Source organism: Rousettus aegyptiacus, unplaced genomic scaffold, assembly GCF_014176215.1.
Source record: "Rousettus aegyptiacus isolate mRouAeg1 unplaced genomic scaffold, mRouAeg1.p scaffold_m13_p_10, whole genome shotgun sequence".
Taxonomy (NCBI): Eukaryota; Metazoa; Chordata; class Mammalia; order Chiroptera; family Pteropodidae; genus Rousettus; species Rousettus aegyptiacus.
The window spans coordinates 27,854,243-27,877,996 of record NW_023416285.1 but is presented as its reverse complement, the minus strand read 5'-3'; the positions used below and the strand labels follow the sequence as shown (position 1 = coordinate 27,877,996).

At 35.3% G+C, this 23,754-nt stretch overlaps 1 protein-coding gene across 3 annotated transcripts in view; it reads left to right on the top strand.

Annotated features, from left to right (window-relative positions):
• Nucleotides 1-23,754, top strand: part of ARHGEF38 (Rho guanine nucleotide exchange factor 38) — a 118,211-nt gene that overhangs the window by 13,438 nt on the left and 81,019 nt on the right. For all 3 annotated transcript variants that reach the window (XM_036227640.1, XM_036227641.1, XM_036227642.1), the window contains exon 2: nt 17,304-17,491. In XM_036227640.1, the coding sequence (XP_036083533.1) occupies nt 17,304-17,491 (188 nt within the window). The remainder of the gene's footprint in view (nt 1-17,303; nt 17,492-23,754) is intronic.

Genomic DNA, 23,754 nt, shown 5'->3' with positions numbered 1-23,754 from the left:
AGCAGAGTTTCTGGTTGAGAATCACTGATCTAGAACAATGCCTGGAACAATGAGCACTCGATAAATATTTGCTGAGTGAATGAACAAATGGATAAAATCAGTATTGCTTGTTCAATCAAAATTTTACATTCTCAACAATAGAACAATTATAACAGAAAAATTAAATATAGAGAGTATTTAACCAAGTAAAGTCCCCTTTCTATCCAAGGCATAAAAGTTATACTCTTTTCATCATCTTCTCCTGCTAAAGACTTTAAATGAAGACCTTTCCAGAATGTACCCATTTATTTAGCTCCCAATTGTTTTGGCTGTGCTATGCCAATCACTGTAGGAGTCTGTAAATTCAAACCAATGCCACTTATGTATTTTTCAAGCTAGGTAAGCTTTTTTGAACGCCTCTTTGAAATCCACTTCTCCATGTTCTGCAGCAATTAGCAGTCAGAGGAAATAAATCACGTGTCCTTTGAATGAGGATAAAATATTTCTCTGCCCTAATGTTTGAGCTTTCAAATTCAGAGCAATGGAGGGTCTACTTCTTCCCATTTTCACTTAATACTTTACTGGCTCCTCGCCAAAAGCTGTCTGACATGCAATTATTTTCAACCTATTTCACAGAAGCCCTCCTCCATTTATCTTTTTGTGGGTCAGATTTCCATTGAAACTGATAAAAGATTTTACCATTTGAAACTTAGGTCAGTAGGGTTCAATGCAATGCCAAGTCAAGGTTTTTAGGCTTATGGAGGTGAACATGAAACACTGCATGAAGAGGGATAAAAGAACATTTAAAATCATATCTGGGGATTTGGTAATGATCTGTCTGAAATAAAATTCTAGATAGAATTATGGGCGGTGTTTATACTATGTCATTAGAAAGGGACGGGTTGGATAGGGACAGGGTGATGATCAAAAGGTATAAACTCAGTTTTTCAATCTATTACTTAAGGTGAAAAATTTAATCTCTAGAAATTCACTTCCTTTTTCATGTCATGAGCTAGAACTGGGTAGACTTTATCACCTTATCTCCTCTGCCTGCTCTTTTCCCATTCTTTCCTATTTCTTTAAATGGCACTAAAGGGGAATTTTTACTCAAAAGGCTAACCTTATAATCAGCTCTTTGTTCTGCTTCTGTAGACATGCTTGCTGCATAGGCCGAAAGGCAGAGTGATCTCGAAATCAGCTGAAGACTCGCCCTTTCTTTTGATTGTTCTGTCTAGATAACAGATGTAGTGCCTAAATTCCTGTCTGAAAATCTCCTGCTCTGTAACTTCCCATAGCCCATAGCAACTCCCATGGTCTGTAACTGCCTCAGGACAAATCAACCAATCGGCCCATGCCAACTGTAACAGCATGGATAAACCCTAAAAAAGCAAAATTGTCCCTGAGTTCGGGTCTCAGATCTTCAGAGCACTGGCTCTTCTGGGACTGCTGGCATAATAAACTTGAGTTCTTCAACTCTCTGAGTGGTGCTTGGTTTCTCGCTGATCTGCTTTTCTGCAATAGCACCACAACCCTTCTTGTTAACAGTCAGAAATTTGAGAGTCAGCTTTGACTTGCTATCTCCTTTACCCCCTCCACTAATTGTTCATGCTTTTTATCTCCTGGGTTTTTCTTGATCTGTTCAGTTCTCTCCTCTTGGCAACTAGACTAAGCTTATCTGCCTCCATCTCTCTCCCTAGCAACGAGACTGCCCAGGTTCAGGTCCACTTCACTGTCTCCTTGCCTTCAGGCTTGCTCTCCACCCTCTTCCTTGAAATCTGGTTCTACCGAGGCCAAAGTAATCTTGTGAAGAGAATTTGATCACATCACTCTTATGTAAAATTTCTCATTGATTTCCCACTGTTTCAAAAATTACAGATTTCTAAATTAGGCCTTCATGATTTGTGTCCTGATGATGTCCTTAGACTCATACCCTTACCACATGCTCTAACATTTGTACTTCAATCATACTAAGCTTCTTTCAAATGTTTTTTCTACCAAGCCTTTAGATATATACTCCCTCTGCTCAAGCTACTTTTCCTTCTTGACTGATGTTATATTCTCTTTCAGATTTCATTTATGTCACTTCTCTGGTAGGCCTGACCTCTAGGCTGTCTTATGCTCAGCTTAGGTCATAGTTTATTGTAATTGTATTTGTATACCAGTTTTAAACATTGACCAACATGTTGAATGACAAAAAGATTTGTTTGCTGACTCTTTCTAGAATAATTTTCTCTTCAATATTTTACAATTGTATTATTCAACTCCTAATGTAGCACCAATATTTCGGCAACACTATTTTATCAAATTATTTCAAAACATTAAAGCAGTTTTCATGAAAATATCAATTTATGTAGGTTTAATTAAATTACTATAATTACAATAAGAAATGCAACTGACATAATCAGGTTTGCTGTTGAACACAACTAGTTTTTGGAAAACCTGTAACTTAATCATTAAGTGGATAAGTATACAGACATCAGTTGGAGTGTTTTAGGGAGAGAATGGAAAGTACTGATTTATCCTGTAACTTTAATAACTGCTCTTTACTTCTAGACTATACCTTTCTTAATCATAAGAACTATTATTTTATTTACTACTATGCCCAACATAAACCATGGTATCAGCTCAAACCCAATACACAATTAAAAAAATTGACTTTAAATTAGGCCTTAGAGTTAAAGATTTCTTGTTCTTTCAGCTTATTTGAGAGGCACAACATTTTTGGTGGATTTCTCAGAAACTTATTTGCATTGGCAATTTAGTTTCAGGGTAAATGGAGAAAAATCAGATTTTTAAAATTCAGGGGTTAATATTATGCCAATACAGCATACAAGGGCTATCTATCCCCACCTCATCTGCATGCAGCCCTAGTAATAAGAGTGCACATTAGGCGTGGTATTGAGCTGACTTTGCAGAAGTCCTTGCTGTTTTGTGGTTTTTCTTAGAGCCGATCCAGAGCCAGGGAGGGTAATTTCCTGATCAGTCTCCCCTCCCACTCTTGGAACATTTCCAAGGAGAAAAAAAAATAGAAAAAGCAGGTGCAGCCATTCAGAACCAGATATAGAAAAAAATGGCGAGGAAATCATGGTCATAAAAATAATGACTGACATTTTTTTGAGGGGTTTCTCTGTGTCAGACATGGAGTTAAGCAATTTGCATGCTTTCAGTTCTCATGACCTCCTAACAGTGAGGACTGGTTAAAATGCCAGGTTAGGAGACAGACTGGTTTGGGTTTGAATCCACTTACTGTGGTGTGACCTCGAACCTCTGTGTTTTTCAGCTTCTGTTATTTAAATAAAAAGAAAGAAATTGAAAAATCTACCTCATAGTGTTATCACAAGGATCGAAGAGCTAATATAAGGCAAGTTCAATAGTTAGCACAAAGTGAGTACTCCATTGATATATTATCATTACCATCACTACTGTTTTTATTTCCATTTGACAGATGAAGCAACTTAGTAAAACCAAATGATTTGGCCATGGTCACCCAGCTAGTGGGCAGCAGAGTCAGAACTGGACTGGATGTCTGCCTGTCTAGCACAATTCTGTCACGTATAATACAATGTGCCTCAATCACAGCCTGAACAGTCAGGTGGCAGAGGGGAGAAAGCCCAGGACTCAGAGCTAAGCCTATCTGGTTTGAATCCCAGCTCTCTGTGTAGTCTGTGAGTCACTGGATAAGTTTTACTCACATTCACTATGTTCAGTTTCCTCATCTCTAAAATTATCATAGTACATCATTTAAAAAAAAATTCCTTTTTTAAAATTTTATTAAATTTATTAGAGTGACATTGGTTAATAAAATTATATAGGCTTCAAGTATGCAATTCTATAATACTTCATCTATATATCATAGCATTGTGTGGACACCGCCCAAAGTCAAATCTCCTTCTGTCACCATATATTTGACCCCCTTTACTCTTTTCTAGCTCTCTAATTTCCCCTTTCTCTCTGGTAACTACTAGATGGTTGTCTGTATCTATGAGTTTTTGTTTCTTTTCTCTTGTTCATTTGTTGCTTTCAGTTTTATATCTCACATTTGAGTGAAATCATATGATTTTTGACTTTTTCATCCTGACTTGTTCCTCTTAGTATAATATTTCTCAAGATCCATCTATGTTGTCACAAAAGGCAGTATTTCATTTTTAGTGTTGTGACAAAAGCTACAGATAATGTATTTTTTTAAACAAGTGGTATATAATAGATACCTGATAATGATGGCTCTTACTACAGGCTAACACAGTGTATTATAATCAGTACGATTGCAGTTACAATGTATGTACTTAATATAAAAATAATTTTAAACAGTATATTCTTCTACAAACAAAATGTGGTATATACATAAAATGGAATATTATTCATATTTCAAAAAAAGTAAATCCTGACATGCGCTACAACATGGATGAACCTTGAAGACTTTATGCTAAGTAAAATAAGCTAGTCACAGGACAAATATTCCATGATTACACTTATATGAAGTACCCAGAACAGTCAAATTCATAGAGACAAAAATAGAATGGTGGTTCGATAAGGGGCTAATACCTAAAATATGTAAAAAACTCATGTAACTCAACGATAAAAAAACAAATGTCCAATTGAAAAATGTGCAGAGTTACTGAACAGACACTTCTCCCAAGAAGACATACAAATGGCCAACAGATATTTGAAAAGTTGCTCAACTTCACTAGCTATTAGGGAACCAAATTAAAACCACAATGAAATTCCACATTATATCTGTTAGAATGGCTATTATCAACAAGACAAATAATAAGTGTTAAAGAGGTTGTGGGAAAAAGAACCCTCATACACTGCTGGTGGGAATGTAAATTGGTACAGACACTGTGAAGAACAATATGGAGGTTCCTCAAAGAATTAAGAATAGAATTACCATATGACCCAGCAGCAATCCCTCTTCTGGATATCTGTCCCTGAAATTTAAAAACATTTATCCATAGAGATATGTGCACGTCTATGTTCCTTGTAGCATTATCCACAGTGGCCAAGACATGGAAACAACCAAAGTGTCCTTTGATGGATGATTGGATAAAGTAGATGTGGTACATATTTATAATGGAATACTACTCAGCCATAATAAAAGATGGAATACTGCCATTTGTGACAATATGGATTGATCTTGAGAATATTATACTAAGTGAAATAAGTCAGATGGAAAAAGTCAAGAACCATATGTGGAATATAAAACCGAAAGCAGCAAATGAATAAGACAAAGAAACAAATAAAAACTCACAGACACAGATAACAGTATGGTGGTTACCAGAAGGAAAGGGGATTGGTGGGGAGGTAGAAAACGGTAAAGGCAGTCAAATATATGGCACTGGAAGAGATTTGAATTTGGATAGTGAACACACAACGCAATATATAGATGATATGTGTTTTAAAATTGTGCACTTGAAACCTATATAATTTTATTTACTAATATAACCTCAATAAACTTAATTTTTAAAAAAAGTATGACAAAGAGATGGACACTTAAAAAAAAAAAAAAGTATAATGGCAGTAACCAGAGGCTGGGGGAAGAGAAAACAGAGTTATTGTTTAACGGGCACATTTCAGTTTGAGAAGATGAAAAAGTTCTGGAGATGGATGGTGGTGATGGTTCCACAGTGTGAAGGTACTTAATGCTACTGAACTATACGCTTAAAAATAGTTAACATGGCAAATGTTACACTTTGTATATTTTACCACAAAAAGTGGGGGAGAAGAATATATCCTCCCAGAAAAGGAAAACATTATGTTATTAAAATCATTGAAGTGACAATCATAGTCTTAAGATCAGCTTCTGCTTCCTTAGTAATATTTTTGATGTTTTATACTGAATTCCATCGAGAAATCACTTTAGTCTTTATATTTTACAAGAGTAAGAAGGTGTGCATGACTATTCTTATCCACAACATATGTTCCTATTTGAATTGACAGATAAGTATTAATCAATGCGGATATTGTCCTAACAATGCTGTCAGAGGAGAAATAATATAGTTGTGACCCCAAGAGAACATTTTTATTGTATGCATTACCTTGAAATAACATTTTTGCCAGGAAATTTGATGTGCCAGACATGTGGTGCATGATAGAAAGAAGCCAGGCTAAAGTACATTAGTCATGTGTGCTGTGCATGATCTATAGTCCAACAGCCTGTGAGATACAAAGATATAATTAACTATGAAGGTCATTCCATCACCAGGATCAAATTGGGAACAAAGATGTATTCAGTTTTGCTGTTTATTTATAATTCAGCTCTTCATTTTTAAGCTTTTCCTTCCTATGTGATTTTTAAAACTTCCGTAAGCCTTTTTTTCTTTTTTTAGAAGCAAAGGTCTGTTTCGTTTAAATTGCCTTGCACTTTAAACACAAACTCAAACCATTATTTTAAAACATGACTTGCTTCTGACATTGAAACGTTTTTCCTTTCTTTTTTTCAACCATTCTAAGAAATGTTAAATTTGGGGAGAAAAAAATTAATATACCCAGAGGGCTTTATGTATGGATGTTCTATTTGCATCTGTCCCACAGTGTCGTTGCAATCATGCTGATTGAAGTTCTCTTTCATCTCTGGCATTAGTTCTGGCTCAATAAAAATACCAGCTCTAATTATTCACCTTCGCCTCCATCCCTTGAGTTACATCAAACCCTCTTGGGCAGCAGAAGGAATTGCTGGTTGCTGGTCTTTGCTCCAAGCCCTTGCTTTTTCTCTAGGCGCAATAGTGAATATTTGCTCATCTCTGCTCTCTCCAGAAGCTCTTACCCTAAAACACTGAGATTTCTAAAATTTCAGGCAGGATTCTGTCATTTGTTGAATGTTTTCATCAGGAGTTTGGACAGAGGGGTCTACCACCGCTTCATATGTATTCGATTTTCTACTATCCTGAGATGTTTAAAACCTATTTGCATTTGACTGGAATTCTTAAGGTAATGTTTTCAGAAAGATTTCAAGAGCAGCTACCTTCCAAGTTCTCCTGTACTTGAAAGTGATAGTCTTTTTTCCTGAAATATAAACAACAAAAATCTTTTTCTCTCAGAATTCTTGATATGTTATTCCAATGTCTTCTAATGTTTTCCAATGTTATACATAAGAAATTTAATTAAGGTCTTAGTCTTGTTTCAACATTTTCTTTCAGAATTCTTGTAACAATTTCTCTTTATCTATGGAATTTAGAATATTTCTCCAGAATATTTCTCCAGAATATTTCTCCTTTTTACATCATGTTATTCTTTTGAAGTGAAAAAAAAAATCATTTCGAGACTAGAAATTTTGTCATTTTCATTGATTATTGCTTTACATCTGTTTATTTCTCTTTACTTCTTCAGGTGTCCATCCTGGATAAATCTTCTCTATGATTTATCTTTCCTTCTTCATTTCCATCCTTATACTTTAGTCTCCCATGTGGGACCATTTGGTATGGTATAGCTTTTAGAGTACAGATAACCTTTGTGCAAAAGGTTTCAATTGCATGGGTCCACTTATAAACAGATTTTTTTCAATAAATACCTATAGTATTTTTGAGCTGTTGTTGGGAGTCTTTGATGTAGAGGGCTGACTGTATGCATTTATCCATGCCATTTTATATAAGGACTTGGGCATCTAAGAATTTTGGTATCTGCAGGGCTTCTGGAGCCAAGTGGCAACTAAGTTTTGGGGGAGTCAAAAATTATACACAGATTTTTGACTATGAGGGGGTTCAGTGCCCTTAACCTCCACGTTATCATGGGTTTGCTATATTTTATTCAGGTTCTTTTGATGGTAAACTAAGATCTCATTTGCCTAAATATGTGTTTATTTTACCACCATTTTTGAAAAAGTTTTGCTAGGCATGCAATTCTAAGGTAGCAGTTTTTTTTTTTTTCTCAGCTCTCCGAAGGTATTATTCTACTATCTACTGGCTACTATCAATATTAAAATTCCAAAACAATTGAGCTTTTAAGTGCAAAGGCAGTTATAAATCTAATTATCTCTTCGTAGGTAATTTTTCTTTTCTTACTGCCTACCCTTACAATCATCTATTTATTTTTATTGTATTGAAGTTTGAAAATACTATATCTAGGGGTGGTTTTATAATTTTATCTATCTTGTTTGGAATTTGTTATAATTTCTGACTTTGAGGATTAGAGTCTTTCAAAAATCCTGAAAGGTCCCAAGCTATTACCACTTCAAATATTGCTTCTTCCTTACATTCTCTATTATATCCCAATTAGCTCCAATTAAACACTTGTTAGATCTTCTCATTCAATCCTCCACATCTCCTAACTTACACTGTATATTTTACATGTCTTCTCCTCTCTTTATTGCATTCTGTATAATATTTTAGCTCGATTCATTAATTCCTTTACCTCTGTATAATTTACTATTTTATGCTTTCATTGAGTTATAAAATTTTAATTTTGAGTTTTATTTTTCAGTTATATTTCATTTAAAAAATATCTACCTGGTCATTTTTATACCCTTTTGCTTCTTGCTTATAATTTCAAACCACGTTTTGTTTCTTTGAACCTATTAAGTATACTTTTTAATATCTGTCTAATAATTCTGATATTTTAAGACTTTGTATAATTGTGCTATTTTTTCTCTGATGTCTGACTAATGATACTTTGTTTCCTAGTGTGTTTTAGGATTCTCTCTGTGTGTGTGTGTGTGTGTGTGTGTGTGTGTGTGTGTGTGTGTTCTTATGTTCCTTACCATCTATCTGCAGGAATTATTTGAAGCCTGAGTTGAAGTTCTATTCAATTTCATTAAGTTTTGTTCTTAATGTCCTTTTGGTTTATTATATTTTCCTATTTTAATTTTTTTACTTCTTTAGTTAGATTCTTAAATCATTAATTTTCAGTCTTGTTTATTTTTGTATATAGGCATTTAAGGCTATAAATTTTCTGCAAACAATGCTTTAGCTACATTCTACATGTGTCTAATATTTTTCTTCAGAATAAATATCTTCTGTTTTCTTTTGAGATTACTTCTATAGATCATTAGTTATTTATGAGTTTTTAAAAATTCCAAAACAAATGAGCCTTTAAGTTTTATTTTTATTTGTTTCTAACTTAATTTTAATTAGTTGTGACTCTTATGTACCAATTCTTTGAATTTTTATGGCTTGAAATATAGTGTATTTTCATTAAGGTTACATGTGTTTTTAAAAAGAATCTGAAATCTTTAATTATTGAGTGCAAATTTTTCTATGCTAACTGGCCCATTGCTGAGTTATATTTACAATTCCATTATTATGGTTGATTTGTCAAATTCTGCTTACAATTCTCACTTTTTGCTTTACATATTTTGAAACAATGTTATTCAGCACACACAAAATTTTCATCTATTCCAGATAGGCATTTTATTATATACTATCCACTTTTATTTTTACCTTAAAATTTGTCTAACATAAAAAATGCCTCCCCACCTTTCTTTTAATTAATGTTTGCTTAGTATATCTTTTTATCTCTTTACTTTCAAACCTTGTATGTGCTTATGTTCTTTATCTTATAAATAGCACATAGCTATTTGGTTTTATTTTTAAACTCAGTTTAGTAATCTGGTCATTTAATTTATTATGATTACTCATATTTGGATGTACTATCTTGTATTTATTCCTCTCTGTTTTCCATTTCCTCTTTTTTTTTTTGAATTCTCCCTCTACTGCTTTTGAAAATTTACATACTATTTCTATGAACAGTTGGCCATGAAATTTTAGCAAGCATTTTTAATTTACAAATATCTAAAGTTCAATAATGCCTTTACCTTTTCTGCAACACTATAAAGATGCCTAAATGTTTAAAATACTTGCAAAGCACCACAATCTCTTCCAAGATGCCTTCTCCTCCAATTTGCTTATCTCCTCTCCTACCACTTTCTCCCTGGCCCTCCCACCTCAGCCGCACCAGCTTCCTTCCTGATTCTTGAACAGAACTTGCACATTACCACCTTAAAGCTTTCTACCACTGGTTCCTTTGCTGAAAACTATGTCTTCCAGCTACCTCTGTGACTTCCTCTTACCTTTCAAATCTTTCTTTGCTTAATGACTCGAAAGGTAATATGAGATTGCACACCTTTTGAATGCCTCCTAGTGGCTCTTACTGCTTTATTTTTCTCCATACCATTTATCACCTGCAAGTATACTAAATAACCTTTATTTATGTTCTTCTTCCCCCACTAGAGTTTAAGCTCCATGAAGAAAGAGATTTGCTTTCGATGTTTTTTAAACTGTTATATCCCCAGCTCCTACAACCCTTTCAGGCTCATAGGAGGCTCTTAAAAATTACTTGTTGAACATTCAATGAATCCAGGTCCTAAATCCGTATGAGAGCAGATCGGTGTCCCCTCCCCCTACCTTTTTTTCAATCATGATCCAGAGCTTTGGCTGAGACAGATAATTCTTATTGTGTCTCTCCCTTTGGAACACTATTTTTACTAGTTCACCTTGCTCTGGGTGTGTTTCCTTTCCTGCTGCTGGCTTTAGGCTCTTTCTCTCATCAGGCTTCTTGATGCTTAGAGATTTTGCCCAGGTTCTGTCTCTGCCATGCCACGTCCTATCTCCTCATTGCAGGCACACAAATCCCCGTCCTGCCAGTCTACCAGGGTCCGCAGATGCCTCTGGAGTGTTTGGTGGTTTCAGCATCATTTAAGTCACTGGACTCCCCTCAGAGGATTTCTTACCTATTTTTGAAGGCTCATTCATTCATTTAAAATATTTTTTTAAATGCTTTTTCCGATGTTTTTAAATGTCTCTAGGTCTCTATTAGGCACGTCGAGATTTCTTTGTCATGATTTGTGAAATGCACCCGGAGTGGCATGCCTTTTTTTCCAAGTGGTTTATTTCTTCTCTTCACTGTTGCCATTGCCATGGCCTTCAGAGCCACTGCCACAAATTGAACTGCCGCTTGAACTGTTGCGTGGCTGCTTTGGGAAATTATTAAACTGAATTCAAGACAATAATACATCAGACCATAAGGAGTATCTGGTTTATTGTTTATCAAATTGAAATCTTTTGTCCAACTCTATTCTTATCTGATTTTTCTTGCCTGCACTGAAAACCAACATATTGAACAAAGGCCATAAAAACTATATTGAAAGAAAAAGTCCAAATTACAATCTGTTCATGTTTGTTTCAAAACTGAAGCTTAAGTTACTGTGCCCAACAATCTTGGACTAGTAGTTCAGGAAGATTCATTGATGAATTCTGAAAAGTGGAAGGAATCTTATAAGCATGTGGTTCAATTCTTAAAATGGGCAGTTTACACATAGTGACTGTGATCTTTTAGGGATTGGCATGTTGAGAATACTGCTAGTGTAACAAATAAACACAAATTTAGTAGGTTAAAATAATACAAATATATTATGTCACAGTTTCTGCAAGTCAGAAGTCCAGAGGTCTTGGCTGGGTCTTTGTTTAGTATCTCACAGGCTGAAATCAGTGTCGGTAGAACTGTGGTCCTTTTTTTGGAGATTAGAGGGGAAAATCCATTTCTTGCTCTTTCAGGTTGTTGAAACTTATTTCCTTGCTGGCTATCAGCCAAAGGCTATTATTCTGTTTCCAAAGGCTGCCCATGCTGCCCACACCCTCAGCTGCTCCTTGGCTTTCAGCCCCTTTCTCCATCTGCAAAACCCTCATACACTTCCCCTCTGCATTTTCTGCTTTCCCCTTCCACTTTTAAAGGCTAATGTAATTAATTAGATTGGGTCTACCTGAATAATCCAGGATCATCTTCCCATATCTAAATCAGTAACTTTGATCAAATCAGCTACATAGTTGTGAGGATTAAAGCAGATATCCTTAGGGGGGCATTATTCTGCTTACCACAGTGGACAAGAACCCAGATTGTAGAAATCAGTAGTGGACAGGTAAATCAGGATGACCACTAATGTCCAGATATGAGGACCACTGATATCTAGAGATTTTTTTCAAAGCCCGTAAGTCTCTCCAGGCAGAAGTACATCAGGATTAGCAAAGATCCAGGAGTCAGACAAATGGCTGAGCCGAATAGGCAGGATTGGGTGCAAGCACAGTGGCCTTAGCCCAATGGCCACTAGTAGGCTTCCAGGCGCCACCCTCAAACTTATCTATGCACGAGAGAGGAAAGCATTAGGCACCAGTCTTACTGCTGCTAAAACTATCTCTTGGACTTCACTTCGAGGATGCAAACAGTTGGCATTTTTCAATTCAATTAAGAGACTATTTAGATTATAGGTTACCAGTAGAATATCTGTTTTAGGTGTTTTTCCCCCCCATTTCTCCTTGGAGATTGACTAGTCATGGTCTGAGTTCATCTCTCATTTCTATGATTTTGCTGAATGAGGCAAGAAATAATCTGTATCTATTAAAATTTTGATTTTTTCCACCATTCCCTGAATTATATGACTTTGTATGCAAAAATATAGATTTAACAAATATTTTGTCATTGGATAATGATGGCCACCAACTTTCCAGACTTCAAAATGACCTCTTGATATCCTTCCTCCCCTACTAGGCCATTTTCACATTTTAGGTTTCATTACTTACAGCACTTGAATTATAGATACCAAAATTCCTATCAGATTACTTTCCTAAAAGCAACAGAAAAAATGTGGCTTACCACATACACATTTATGTATCTCATGCAAGAAGTCTAGGAGTAGGGAGGCTCTTTATATCTTTCCACACTGCCATCCATGGTGTATCAGTCTAAATTCCTGTGGCTATCACTTCACAGTCCCAGCATGGCTACTGTACCTCCGGAGCTCACATTCACATTCCAGGCAGAAAAAAGAAAGCAAGGACCATAGTGGGTAGTGGATGGAGGAAAGGGACATCCTAGCCTGGTTTTCTTTTTTGCAAATTCCTGGAAACCCCTCTCAGAGACTTCTGCTTACATCTCATTGGCTGTAATTGGACCATAAGCTGAAAAAGCACCACAAAGAAACAGGCATTTTTTAAAAAAAATCTGTTCAGGGTTCAATTTATGAAAAACAAATGGGAGAATAGTTATTGGGTAGGCAAATAGCAGTGTCTGACAACTATATGGCTATTGTAAAGAATGTGTGTGTGTGTGTGTGTGTGTACATATATGATTTACAAAAAGATACCTATGTATGGATAACTTCTGTTTGTATGTTTGTAGGTGCATGGAAGTATTTTGGGAAAGTTATACTTGTTTGCTCTAGATGATGAAGTTCAAGAGAACAGAGAAGGGAGCCCTATCATTTCTGTGCCCATGGAAATAACTAACATTTATGTTGTTTTAAAGATCCTAAGGAGTTTCAACATAATACTGCTCATTTAATTCAGGTTTCATGATAACACTGTAATGGTTGTCATTCTTATTTTACAGGTGAGGAAGTACAGGCTCTGTGAGGGTAACTAACTTGTCCATCACCTTCTCACTGCTGAGAGTGGCAGGCCTGATCTTAAGCCTGACTATCCTTTTCCTAAACCACAGCAACCTCCTTATATATGAACTCCTTATATGTAAACTTTCACATATGCTAGGAATAAAATTTGTGGCTAGAATAGTGAGAATTTATCATTACTCTTGGAAAAATGAAATTTGAGGGTGACAGAAATAGAGGATGGGTAACAGGAGTCAGTTACATGGCACTGGTCTTATACACAGTGGCATATTTTGGTTAAAACAACCTAAATGTGCTTTTAGCCTCAGTTTTACTTTAGTTTTGACAGTCTTTCGGTATATGCTAACTCATGAAAAATATTAATTTGTAAAGCTCTATTTTTCCTTCTTTCCTAAATACTCAGTTCTTTTGTTGCTTTATCTAGAAATAAAAATTTATTATAGCAGACTGCTGATTTGGGTGATAAAGATTGGTAATAGTCACATATTACAAATAGTTTTATATGTAAAAACATAGAATAATTAAAAAGATGAAAGTTTTAAAGGTAGAGGGGATCTTATAAAAACAAAACCTGTGCCCACAATGCATTGCAAAGTTTGTTGGTTTAAGAAATTCAAACATAGAAAGTGTTTAGAGACCTGACCATAAAATGATGCAAGTTGAGTCTTTGTTCCTGCAATAAAACTGAATCGAAAGAACAAACAAAGATATCTTATAAGGTTGCTCAACTCTAAATTCTCTGAGATTTTTCACATCTGAAGGGAGAAGTTCGTAAAGTTGAATATCTTGACTGACACTTTATTTCAACCACCATTGCCCCCAAATTATATCTGAACAAGTCATAGAGCAGTACTAGAAAATCTAAGTAAATTTCAATTAATAAAATCTGATGTAGTACATTTTAAAATGCAGCAATTGGGAAATATGTGAAATTAATTAAATCATAATAGCAATTGAGTCCTATATTTAGAACTAAAAGGAACCTGAGAATATATTTTAGGAATATTTCTTTCCCAAAGATCAGGGAAGAATCTTTTCTTTTTGCCCCCAAATAATTGATAGATTCTTTTAATAAGGCATAAAAGGTTTAGAACTTGGAAAAGCATACATTGGACAGAACAGTATTTCAACAGTGTCCCTTCTATTTTCGAGGTAATGTTAACTAATAATTAAGAACTATCTGCACTGGTTTGTCAGCTCTGTATTAATGAGGTTTTTTTTTTCTGTGAGCTACTTCATATATCCCAGGAGAAAAGAACCTCCATCGCCTCCCCTCTGCCTCTGTCTCTCAAATCCCAACCTTTCATAAGGAGTAGCCAAAAGGAGGCTCATGAAGGTTACACTGTGTATACAGCCTGCTTATTGCATGTCCCCTCACCAGTGACCTGCCTTCTTCTTTTATATACAAAATAATTCATAGTAATGGCACCTGATTGTAACTTTTCCTTTCAAATTTAGAGTGCTGAGAGGCAGCCTTCTTCTACTTGCCAATAAAAATACGATAAATTAGCAAGCATCCAAAAATGCTTATAATATAGATCAGGAGATGTAGGCTGCAGAAAACCTCACACATTCATTCTCTCTCCTAGTATAGATTATTTCTCTGGCACTGACTTCCCCCAAGCCTTGTAAAACTGTGTGCGCTCAGATAATGTCTGTCAAATCCATCTTTTTTCCTGATGGAGGAAGGATACTAGGTGAATGGTCTGGGAGCGAATTTACCTGCCAGTCAGGATTGTCCAAAGATCAATTCAATGTGCCTTCCAACTAACACTGGAGTTATTATCATGGCATTCTCCACAGATATTTGATTATTGAGCCACTGTCTGAACTTCTGAATTTAGTGAGCCAGCAGGGAGAAAGGAGAGCTCACTACATTTGGAGCATCTCTTCACATTCTTGGGTCAGTTCTTTTACATTGAACCTTTTACATTAATTCTTCTACTATATTGTTTCTCCAGTTTTCTTAGCTTCATTTCTGGAGTCAGCCAGAGAATATCTTCTCTTTATTTCCATTTCTATACATTGTGATGCATGCACTTTTTTTTTTTTCATACAGACTTTTTGAAAGTCCTTTTGTGAAGCTCTCCATTCTCAGGAAGTGGTGTCAATATCAAAGATGTCTTACATATTAGTTCCTAAAATCGTCTTAGCTTTAAAGAAAATGAAATTATTTCTGCAACTACAGAGGCTTAGACAAAAATTAAGTTTGTGGTGACTTCAAGCTTGAAGCAAATTCGTTTGCACACACACCCATACACTGTCCTGCTATCTATTCTCACTCTGATCTCATCTGTGACCTAGTTTGTGGCTTCCAAGTTTTTAGATTGCTATGGAAATCTCATTCTTGAAAATACTTAACTTTTTTACATTATAGTTTATATGAAACCCTGGCTACGTGTGACGCTTCCAATTCATCTGAACATCTCTTCAGCACTGTAATTTTTTAATTAAAAATTTCTGTTCAGCAGTTCAAGAATTTTGAGATAACAAGATGTGCATAGTATTGAAGATGAGCAAAAAAAAAAAAAAAAAAAGTTAAAATTTGTTTAATCCACCACTACCTCACTCCTCATGGATCCTGATTGTGAATTCAAATCACATGCAATTGTTATCCACTGAGAATGAGGGGCAATTAGTTATAATAATAGAAACAAACAAAATTGGAAAGTGTTCCACTTACTAATTAAAAATCTTCCCTCAATTTAAAAGCAAATGTGTCCAAAATCATGCCAAAAAATTTAAAAAAATGAAACTAGAACACTTTGTTACACCATACAAAAAAAATAAACTCAAAATTCATTAAAGACTTAAATGTAAGACCTGAAACCATAAAAGGTCTAGAAAAAAACATAGGCAATAAACTCTGACACTTCCAATATTTTTTTTTGGATATGCCTCTAGGGCAAAGGCAACAGAAACAAAAATAAACAAATGGCATTATATTAAACTAAAAAGATTTTGCACCATGAGAGTAGCCATCAACAAGACAAAAAGGCAACCTACTAAATGGGAGAAGATATTTGCAAATTATATACCTGAGAGGGGTTAAAATCCAAAATATAAAGAATTCATAAAATTCAATATCAAAAATGCAAACAATATGATTAAAAAATGGGCAGAGGACCTAAATAAACATTTCTCCAAAGAAGACATACGGACATCCCACAGACACATGAAAAGATGCTTAACATCATTAATCATCAGGGAAATGCAAATCAAAACACAAAAAGATATCACCTCACACCTGTAAGAATGGCTATTATTAGAAAGAAAAAAACAAACAAAGAATAACTATTGGTAAGGATGTGGAGGAAAGGGAATCCTCATGCACTATCGGTGGGATTGTAAACTGGAAAACAGTATGAAGGGTGCTCAAAAAATTAAAAATAGAACTACCATATGATCCAGCAATTCCACTTCTGGATATTTATCCAAAAAAATCCAAAACTCTAATTTGAACAGATATATGCACCCCTATGTTCATTGCAGCATTATTTACAATAGCCAAGCAGTCTTGGTGTTCATCGATAGATAAATGTATAAAAATGATGTGGTATGTATATATATACACAATAAAATATTACTCAACCATAAAAAAAAGAATGAAATCTTGCCATAAAAATAAATTTAAATAATTCAAGTGTGTCCAGAAGACATTCAGAACTATACTTTTATACATTTTACCTGTAGCTCAAACACTGGGTTTATTAGCCTAATACAGTAGCAATGGGATATTTTAAAGACAAGCCATGACAGTCAAAAATCTATTAACTGATTTGTCAGAAGTAGTGCATTCTCATGTTCCTCTGTGCTCATAGTTTCATAGGATTCTGACTTTACAGGGGAGGTCCACACATCATCTCCTAAGAACATATCTCAAAGACAACCTAAGCCTTTTTCCTTGCTAACAATAACCCTGCCGTGGAACTTGTAATGAAGGAACAAGACACCTCAGCAGAATGCCTCACGTGTACATGTTTTCACTTAACAGAAAAGATGACTCCACAGGCCGGGTGTTCTGCAGCTGAGACCCTAACTCAGGAGGAGGAACATCAGATGCAGAGAATGATGGCAAAGCGTTCGAAAATCATCAGGGAGCTGATACAGACGGAGAAGGACTATCTCAACGATCTAGAGCTGTGCATTAGGGAAGTGGTTCAACCCTTGAGAAATAAACAGGTAAATGCAACTCTGAGCCCCACCTTCCCACCACCATATCCTAAATAGGATCACCAGCTCCACGAAATCAAAGCACCCAAGTGTATCAGTGGTAGCAGGGGACACGGGGGTGGGGTGGGGTGAGGAGCCTTTTCCATCAGTTCCTGGATTTGGGTTGGAAGAAGGCATCATCAGACTCAGATTTCCTGTGTTAGCAGAGATATTCCCAGAGTCCCTTCATTTGGCCAAAGAGACTGTGTTCTAAAATATGGCATAAAATATGGCAGGTCGGGGGCGGGGGGGGGGGGAGGGGATTCCCAGTTTTTGCCATTTAAAATTTCTATATGTTCTTTCTTGGATTCCTATGGAACTGGCAAGAGGTTTTCAGCAGTTTTGGAACAAAGCACTTAATTTGATTCAAAGATGATCAAGGTTTTCCCCTTACGTTGAGAGCTCAATTAAAGTTATCGCTATTTAGCTAATTAAACTTATGACTACTGATGTTGAAGTAAAATTCAGCATAGAAATTAACCTGAATGTAAGGTAGAAATTTTCTCTTTGGTAGGGCTGGCTGCAGACAAAACTTGATGTTTATAAATTAATCGTTCTCCTTCTTTTTAAGGAAATTTCAAGGCCTTTTTAGGAAATTTCTTGTAGGGAATTAGAGTAAAAGTAAAGGATGTTTGATTCACATATTTGCGCACACACACATGCATGTGCATGCACACTCATGCATATGTATATATATGGGTGTTTTCATTCATTTGACACATATTTATGAAGAGATTGTCACTGCTCCCAGCACTGGGGTTACAGGTCAGTTCAGTACAAAACAAAGTCCTGTCCTTGCTAGGTTTACTTTCCAGTGGGCGAAGAGAAGAGTCAGATAGCAAACAAACAATAAATAAAAATTTAAAAATATTAGATAGTGTTAAGTACAGCAGGGAAGACTGACACGAGGGCGAGGGATGGAGCATGCTCACAGAGGGGTGCTGTTTCCATTTCAAATAGAGTGGCAAAGGCGGACCTTTCTAATGGGTGACATTCGAGCAGAGAACTGAAGGAGGCGAAGGGTGTTCCAGGCAGAGAAGAGAACAAGAGCAAAGACGCCCAACGAGTGATCGTCTAATCACTAGGGTCCTCATTCACCATTCAAACAATATACAAAAACATAAGCTAGAAAGTAAAATGATCAGAACTTTCACTACTTAAAGATAATCACCATTCACATGGTTGGGAACATCATTTCAGACATCAAATTGGACGCTTTCATACAAACACATATATTTTACATGTATGTGATCAAAACTACACACGCTATTTTGTAGCATACTTGTTTCATTCAGCAGTCTGTCGGATGTATCTGTTCATGAATATTAACATTTCAAAATGTTTTTTCTGTTACTGCTGGTGCTAAGACACATTTATGTTTTAGGTCGCTTTATCTCCTAGAACAAATTCCTAGAAGTGGAGTTGCTAGGTCAAAGAGTATGCCTATTTAGGATTTTGGTAAAGATTTCCAACCAACAACCAAAAAGTCAATACTGGTCTAATTTTCATTCCCACTAACAGTGCTTGAGAGGGCTGCTTCTCTGCCTCTTCTTTAAAGCTGGGCATTGTTGATATTATAAATAATGAAGATCAGGTCCCTTTCATTCCTTCTGACAAATAACTTTTTACACAGTCATTAGCCATTTCTATTCTTTTAATCCCTAGTCATAATCATGTCTTTTGCACTTTAAAACAATTATGGTTTATCTTTTTCTTATTGTTTTATAAAATCTCTTTTTTGTTAGGAATCTTCTTTTTCCATTCTACATGTTGCAACTTTCTTCATTTGTTTTTTTGCCTTCTAATCTTGGTAAGGTTAAAAAGTTAAAACTTTGTTTAAGGTTTATTCATTCGTTTTTGCCATGTTTCAGTGATCAAATATATCCAACTTTATGGATTCCGAGTTTGGCATCTTAATACGTTCCCATGACTATAAAAACATTTCTAGCCGGTTGTTCCAACATCAATTATTAAATCTTCCTCCCACCCCTGGACCAGTACTTACAACATTCAAAAGCAGAGTTTATATTGCTTAATGCAAGACTCTTCTCAGAAATAGTAGAATAAGTCTCTGGCCTACAAATTAGGGACAACCAGTGTATATATCAAGGTAACCTTGATATAGAAGTTTTGTTTTGTATTGTTTAAAACAATGCATAAAGAAAAGTTGCAAAGCAAGCTAGAAATTTCTCCTTCATAGAAAGTCATTTTCAGTTTTATCCCCTCCTGACATTTTATTAAGTACTTACCATTCGTCAGGTCCAACACTTCATTAGTATTCTCACTTAATCCTCTTCATAGTTCTTGTTAGAAGGTAATTGGCAACTTCCTGAATCTGGAAATTTCCTATTCTGTAAGAGTAGGAATAACATTCATGGTTATAATAAAAATTTGCTCTCTAGTTTCATTGCCAAGTATATAACAATATTTTGGGTGTGTTTTCTTTCACTTAATATAAACTAGCTGCAGCTGTTGTAACTTCTATTTTGGCGTATATTAATGGTTATCAGCAGAGTATTCATTTACATACCTCTTAAAATATTGATTTTAAATGCACATGGCACCAGACTCTACTACTATCTACCCTCCCGTATGATGCGGTGCTACTAGTCGCTCCTATTTGAAAAATTTAGAACCTAGTCCACTGTCTCCACCTTTCTCTCTCTCTCTCTCTTTCTCTCTCTCTCTCTCTTCCCCTCCCCCTCTCTGCCACTAACTCCAGGACCATACCCTACAACTGCCATTATCACTAACTCCACCCCTTAAAAATCAGAATTTCAGACTTAATGTTTTCTAACCCCCTCATCCTCTCTTTCAGCTCATCCCCACTGGTACCCTGTCTCCAACAATTTCTTAATGCCGGCAGGACTTCCAAGCTTTTGACCCCACCACTACTTTTTCTTGGTCATTAAGCCCACACTTGGTTTAGTTTCCAAGGGTCCTTCATTATAATCACTCCTTACAGATGAACTCAATTCCCTTTTCTCTTCCCCTTTCCATTTACTTGCCTGAAAAAACCTACTCTTGATGAAGTTCAGTTTTCTGCCTACTTTACACCTTTACCCACGAGGCTGATTCATGACCATTTCTACAAGCGGGGCCCCCAGTAATGTCTCTGAAGGGATTAGTTCACATCTTCTTTCTTCTCATACCTCAAATACTCCCTCTTTTCTTCTTTCAGCTAATGACCTTTTCAATCGTTCCATCGGGAAAATGAGACACAATAAGAAGATACACGCATTACTAATACCAAATCTACTAACATAACTGCATCTCTGTCCGTATAATGTAGCTAATGGTTTCTGCTTTTAATTAAAGGTTGCCTCTCTCCTAATGCTGTGGATTCCACCCTCTCAAGCTTACTCAAGACTGTTATCCCTGCCAGTTGTCTTTCTCTGCCCTGCATAATCGATTTTACCCTCCTTATGGGGTCATACTCATCTTCATTATCTGCTATTTAAAAATGAAAACAAAAACAAAAAGAATTGTCTATATTCTCTGCTTCTTTCTCTTTCTTAGTTGAATAAGAAACATTTAATATATATAAAAGCATATGATGACTAAGACATCTTTCAAAATAAGCACCATTTACCAAAAATCTATTCCACTGATGACTTAATGATCAGTATTAAAAAAAACACAAAACTAAGTACATAAGAAATGTCTTCCTTTGACATTTTTGTATCAAATAGAATCCAATCTTCGTATCAAATAGAAAAATTAGCTAATTCAGTATAAAAATCTTTTCAATTTAAACCATCTACTATGTTGATGAGTTAAACTGGCCCCATCAGTATGTAAATGCTGTTGCTGAGCTGTACTTTTATATATGCTAATTTTTGTTTATTTGTGTTTGTTTTTGCTTTTTATTTGTGTTTGTGTTTGTTTTTTCTTGTTTTTTGCTTCCTATTTAACTCTTTTAAGCAATTCTCAGAATTGGTGTTTAACCATGTAAAACAAAATGTTTCCGTTAGGGTGCCATGTAGTTTATTTGGCGTGTTTAACTTTTGCTCTCAATGCTTTGAATTACAATTCTTACAATTCTAACTCATATTTCCTTTGTTATTCTGTTAGAATGATTTATAGTTTGTTGGTTTTTCATACTTGGCACTTCTCTTTGTTTGGTTATCTTCCAGTACTCTCTGTCTCCCTCATTGCGAAATTTGTTTCAGTCTGGTAGTCTATTTGTCCCCTCCACTAGTGTTGTAATAGCGATTATTTTAAGGTTTCTCAGAGTTCTCATGTTAGATCCACTTGTTCTCCCCATTTTTTAATGCTATTAACCTTTGATTACATAAATAAATGCTCAAGACCTTGTATGACTCTCACGAACATTTACATGAGTGCTGAGGGAGATAATTGATGCCACCAGTTCATTGACTTTACCACCTTTTTAATGTTCATTAGCTCCTTCACGTACTCACTTTGCTCCTAACTGTTTAAATACCACGGTCTTTGCACACAAGCCACTTATCATCAGTTAGCGTCAAAAATTATAAATGAACACATACAGTTTTCATGTAACCATGGGAACAATCTGCAAAGCATACTTAGCTAAACCTGAGACAACATAAGTAAATATTTTACATGTACAGGTGAGGCTAAAAGAGACTTTGCGAAGTCATCTGATCCAGGCCTTTTCTCTGTGCATGTCTTTTCTTTTGTTGAAGACTATTTTGCTCCACTGTATTGCCTCCATATCTTCTCTCTATGCACCTGATCTATATCTTTTCACTCCCAGAAGAAACAAGTCAGTTTATGAAAACGAATATTAGAAGACAAAAGTTGAAAGCCAAGAAAAGCTCTGAGTTTATCTAAGTGAACCAGTGTACAAATGAATGTCTAGACTCAGCCCTTGACTGATAACTGTTCTATCACAAACCTTAACCTTGACTTCAAGGCTCTTCTATAAACAAACCTTCACCTAACTAAGAACAGAGTCGAACTCAACGGTTATGTTTTCTTTAATAGCAGCATTGTGAGAAGTTTTGTCAAGAAGGTAAAAGTTTTCCACAACATTTAGTGTTGAAACATTTAGTAGGAAAACAGGGTCTAGTTATTTATTATCCAAACAGGGCAATCAGAGAGATCCCACATTTTTGGCAGTAAGTCAAAATAAATAAAAAAACAGAGTAATCTAATCTAACAATGAAAAAAGGTTTTATGTGTAAGGAAAGAACCAACAGTTGATTAGAAAGAGTAATTAGAAGAATTCAAATACATGTTTTTATTTTTCTTATATTTTTCTAAGTTCTAAAATTCATAAAACACAAAAATACCAAAGATCTCAAGAAGACAATAGTATATTATAGCTGTCCAATTACTTTTGCTGAGGCAAACATCAGTTTCTTTTTACCCTTCCAAGGGTATTCTATTTATAAGCATGTATATGTTTAAATACACACTTGATAGATTTTTATTTATATAATAAGAAAATTATGTATATTTATTTTGAATTTGCTCATGTTTTGTCTGTACTTGAAATTATGCATTTTCTGAAAAAAAAAAGGGAGCAAAAATAATCTATAACTTTGTATTGGCAAGACCTTGATGGGAATTTTTTGTTAAAATGTAGATATGCTATATGGCAACGTTTTATACATAAATTTCATTAGAAAAAAATACAGACAAAAGAAAATAATCACTAGCTCTACCACTTAGAAATAAGCATTGTAAATATTTTGATTTATTGTCTAGGCATGTACAGGGATAACCAAATATTTTGAGAAGTTGGATTCATACCATACATATCATTATAGATATCTCTTCTCCCTGAAGATTATACTTACATGTTTTTATTTTTAACCACAAATAACAAATATTAGTTAAAATGGAAAAATATTTTCTTTTGTTTGTTGAGGGATCATAAATTTGAGAACAATATTTATGCTCTCTCTGGATGAAAAACCTCAAATGGAAAATGGGGCCCACCAGTGTTATTGTGCAAGTCTAGGTTAGCAGTGGGGTGTTTCAGTGTCATGATGGTGAGGACTATGTCTAGCAATTGCTCCAAGTGACATTTGTGATAAATAGCACACTGTATTGACATTCTAGCAAACTTCTCTTTCAGGGTCCACAATGTATGAGGCAAGCCTAGGAATAGGGGAACATGAAGGAGAGGGAATACAAATTCCTAAACTGCCACTTTTCGAAAGTGTCAAGGAAGTGGAGGGATCACATGGCACAGGGAATTCAACTTCTTTCTCCTGCTGTAGCCTAAACAATTATGCCAC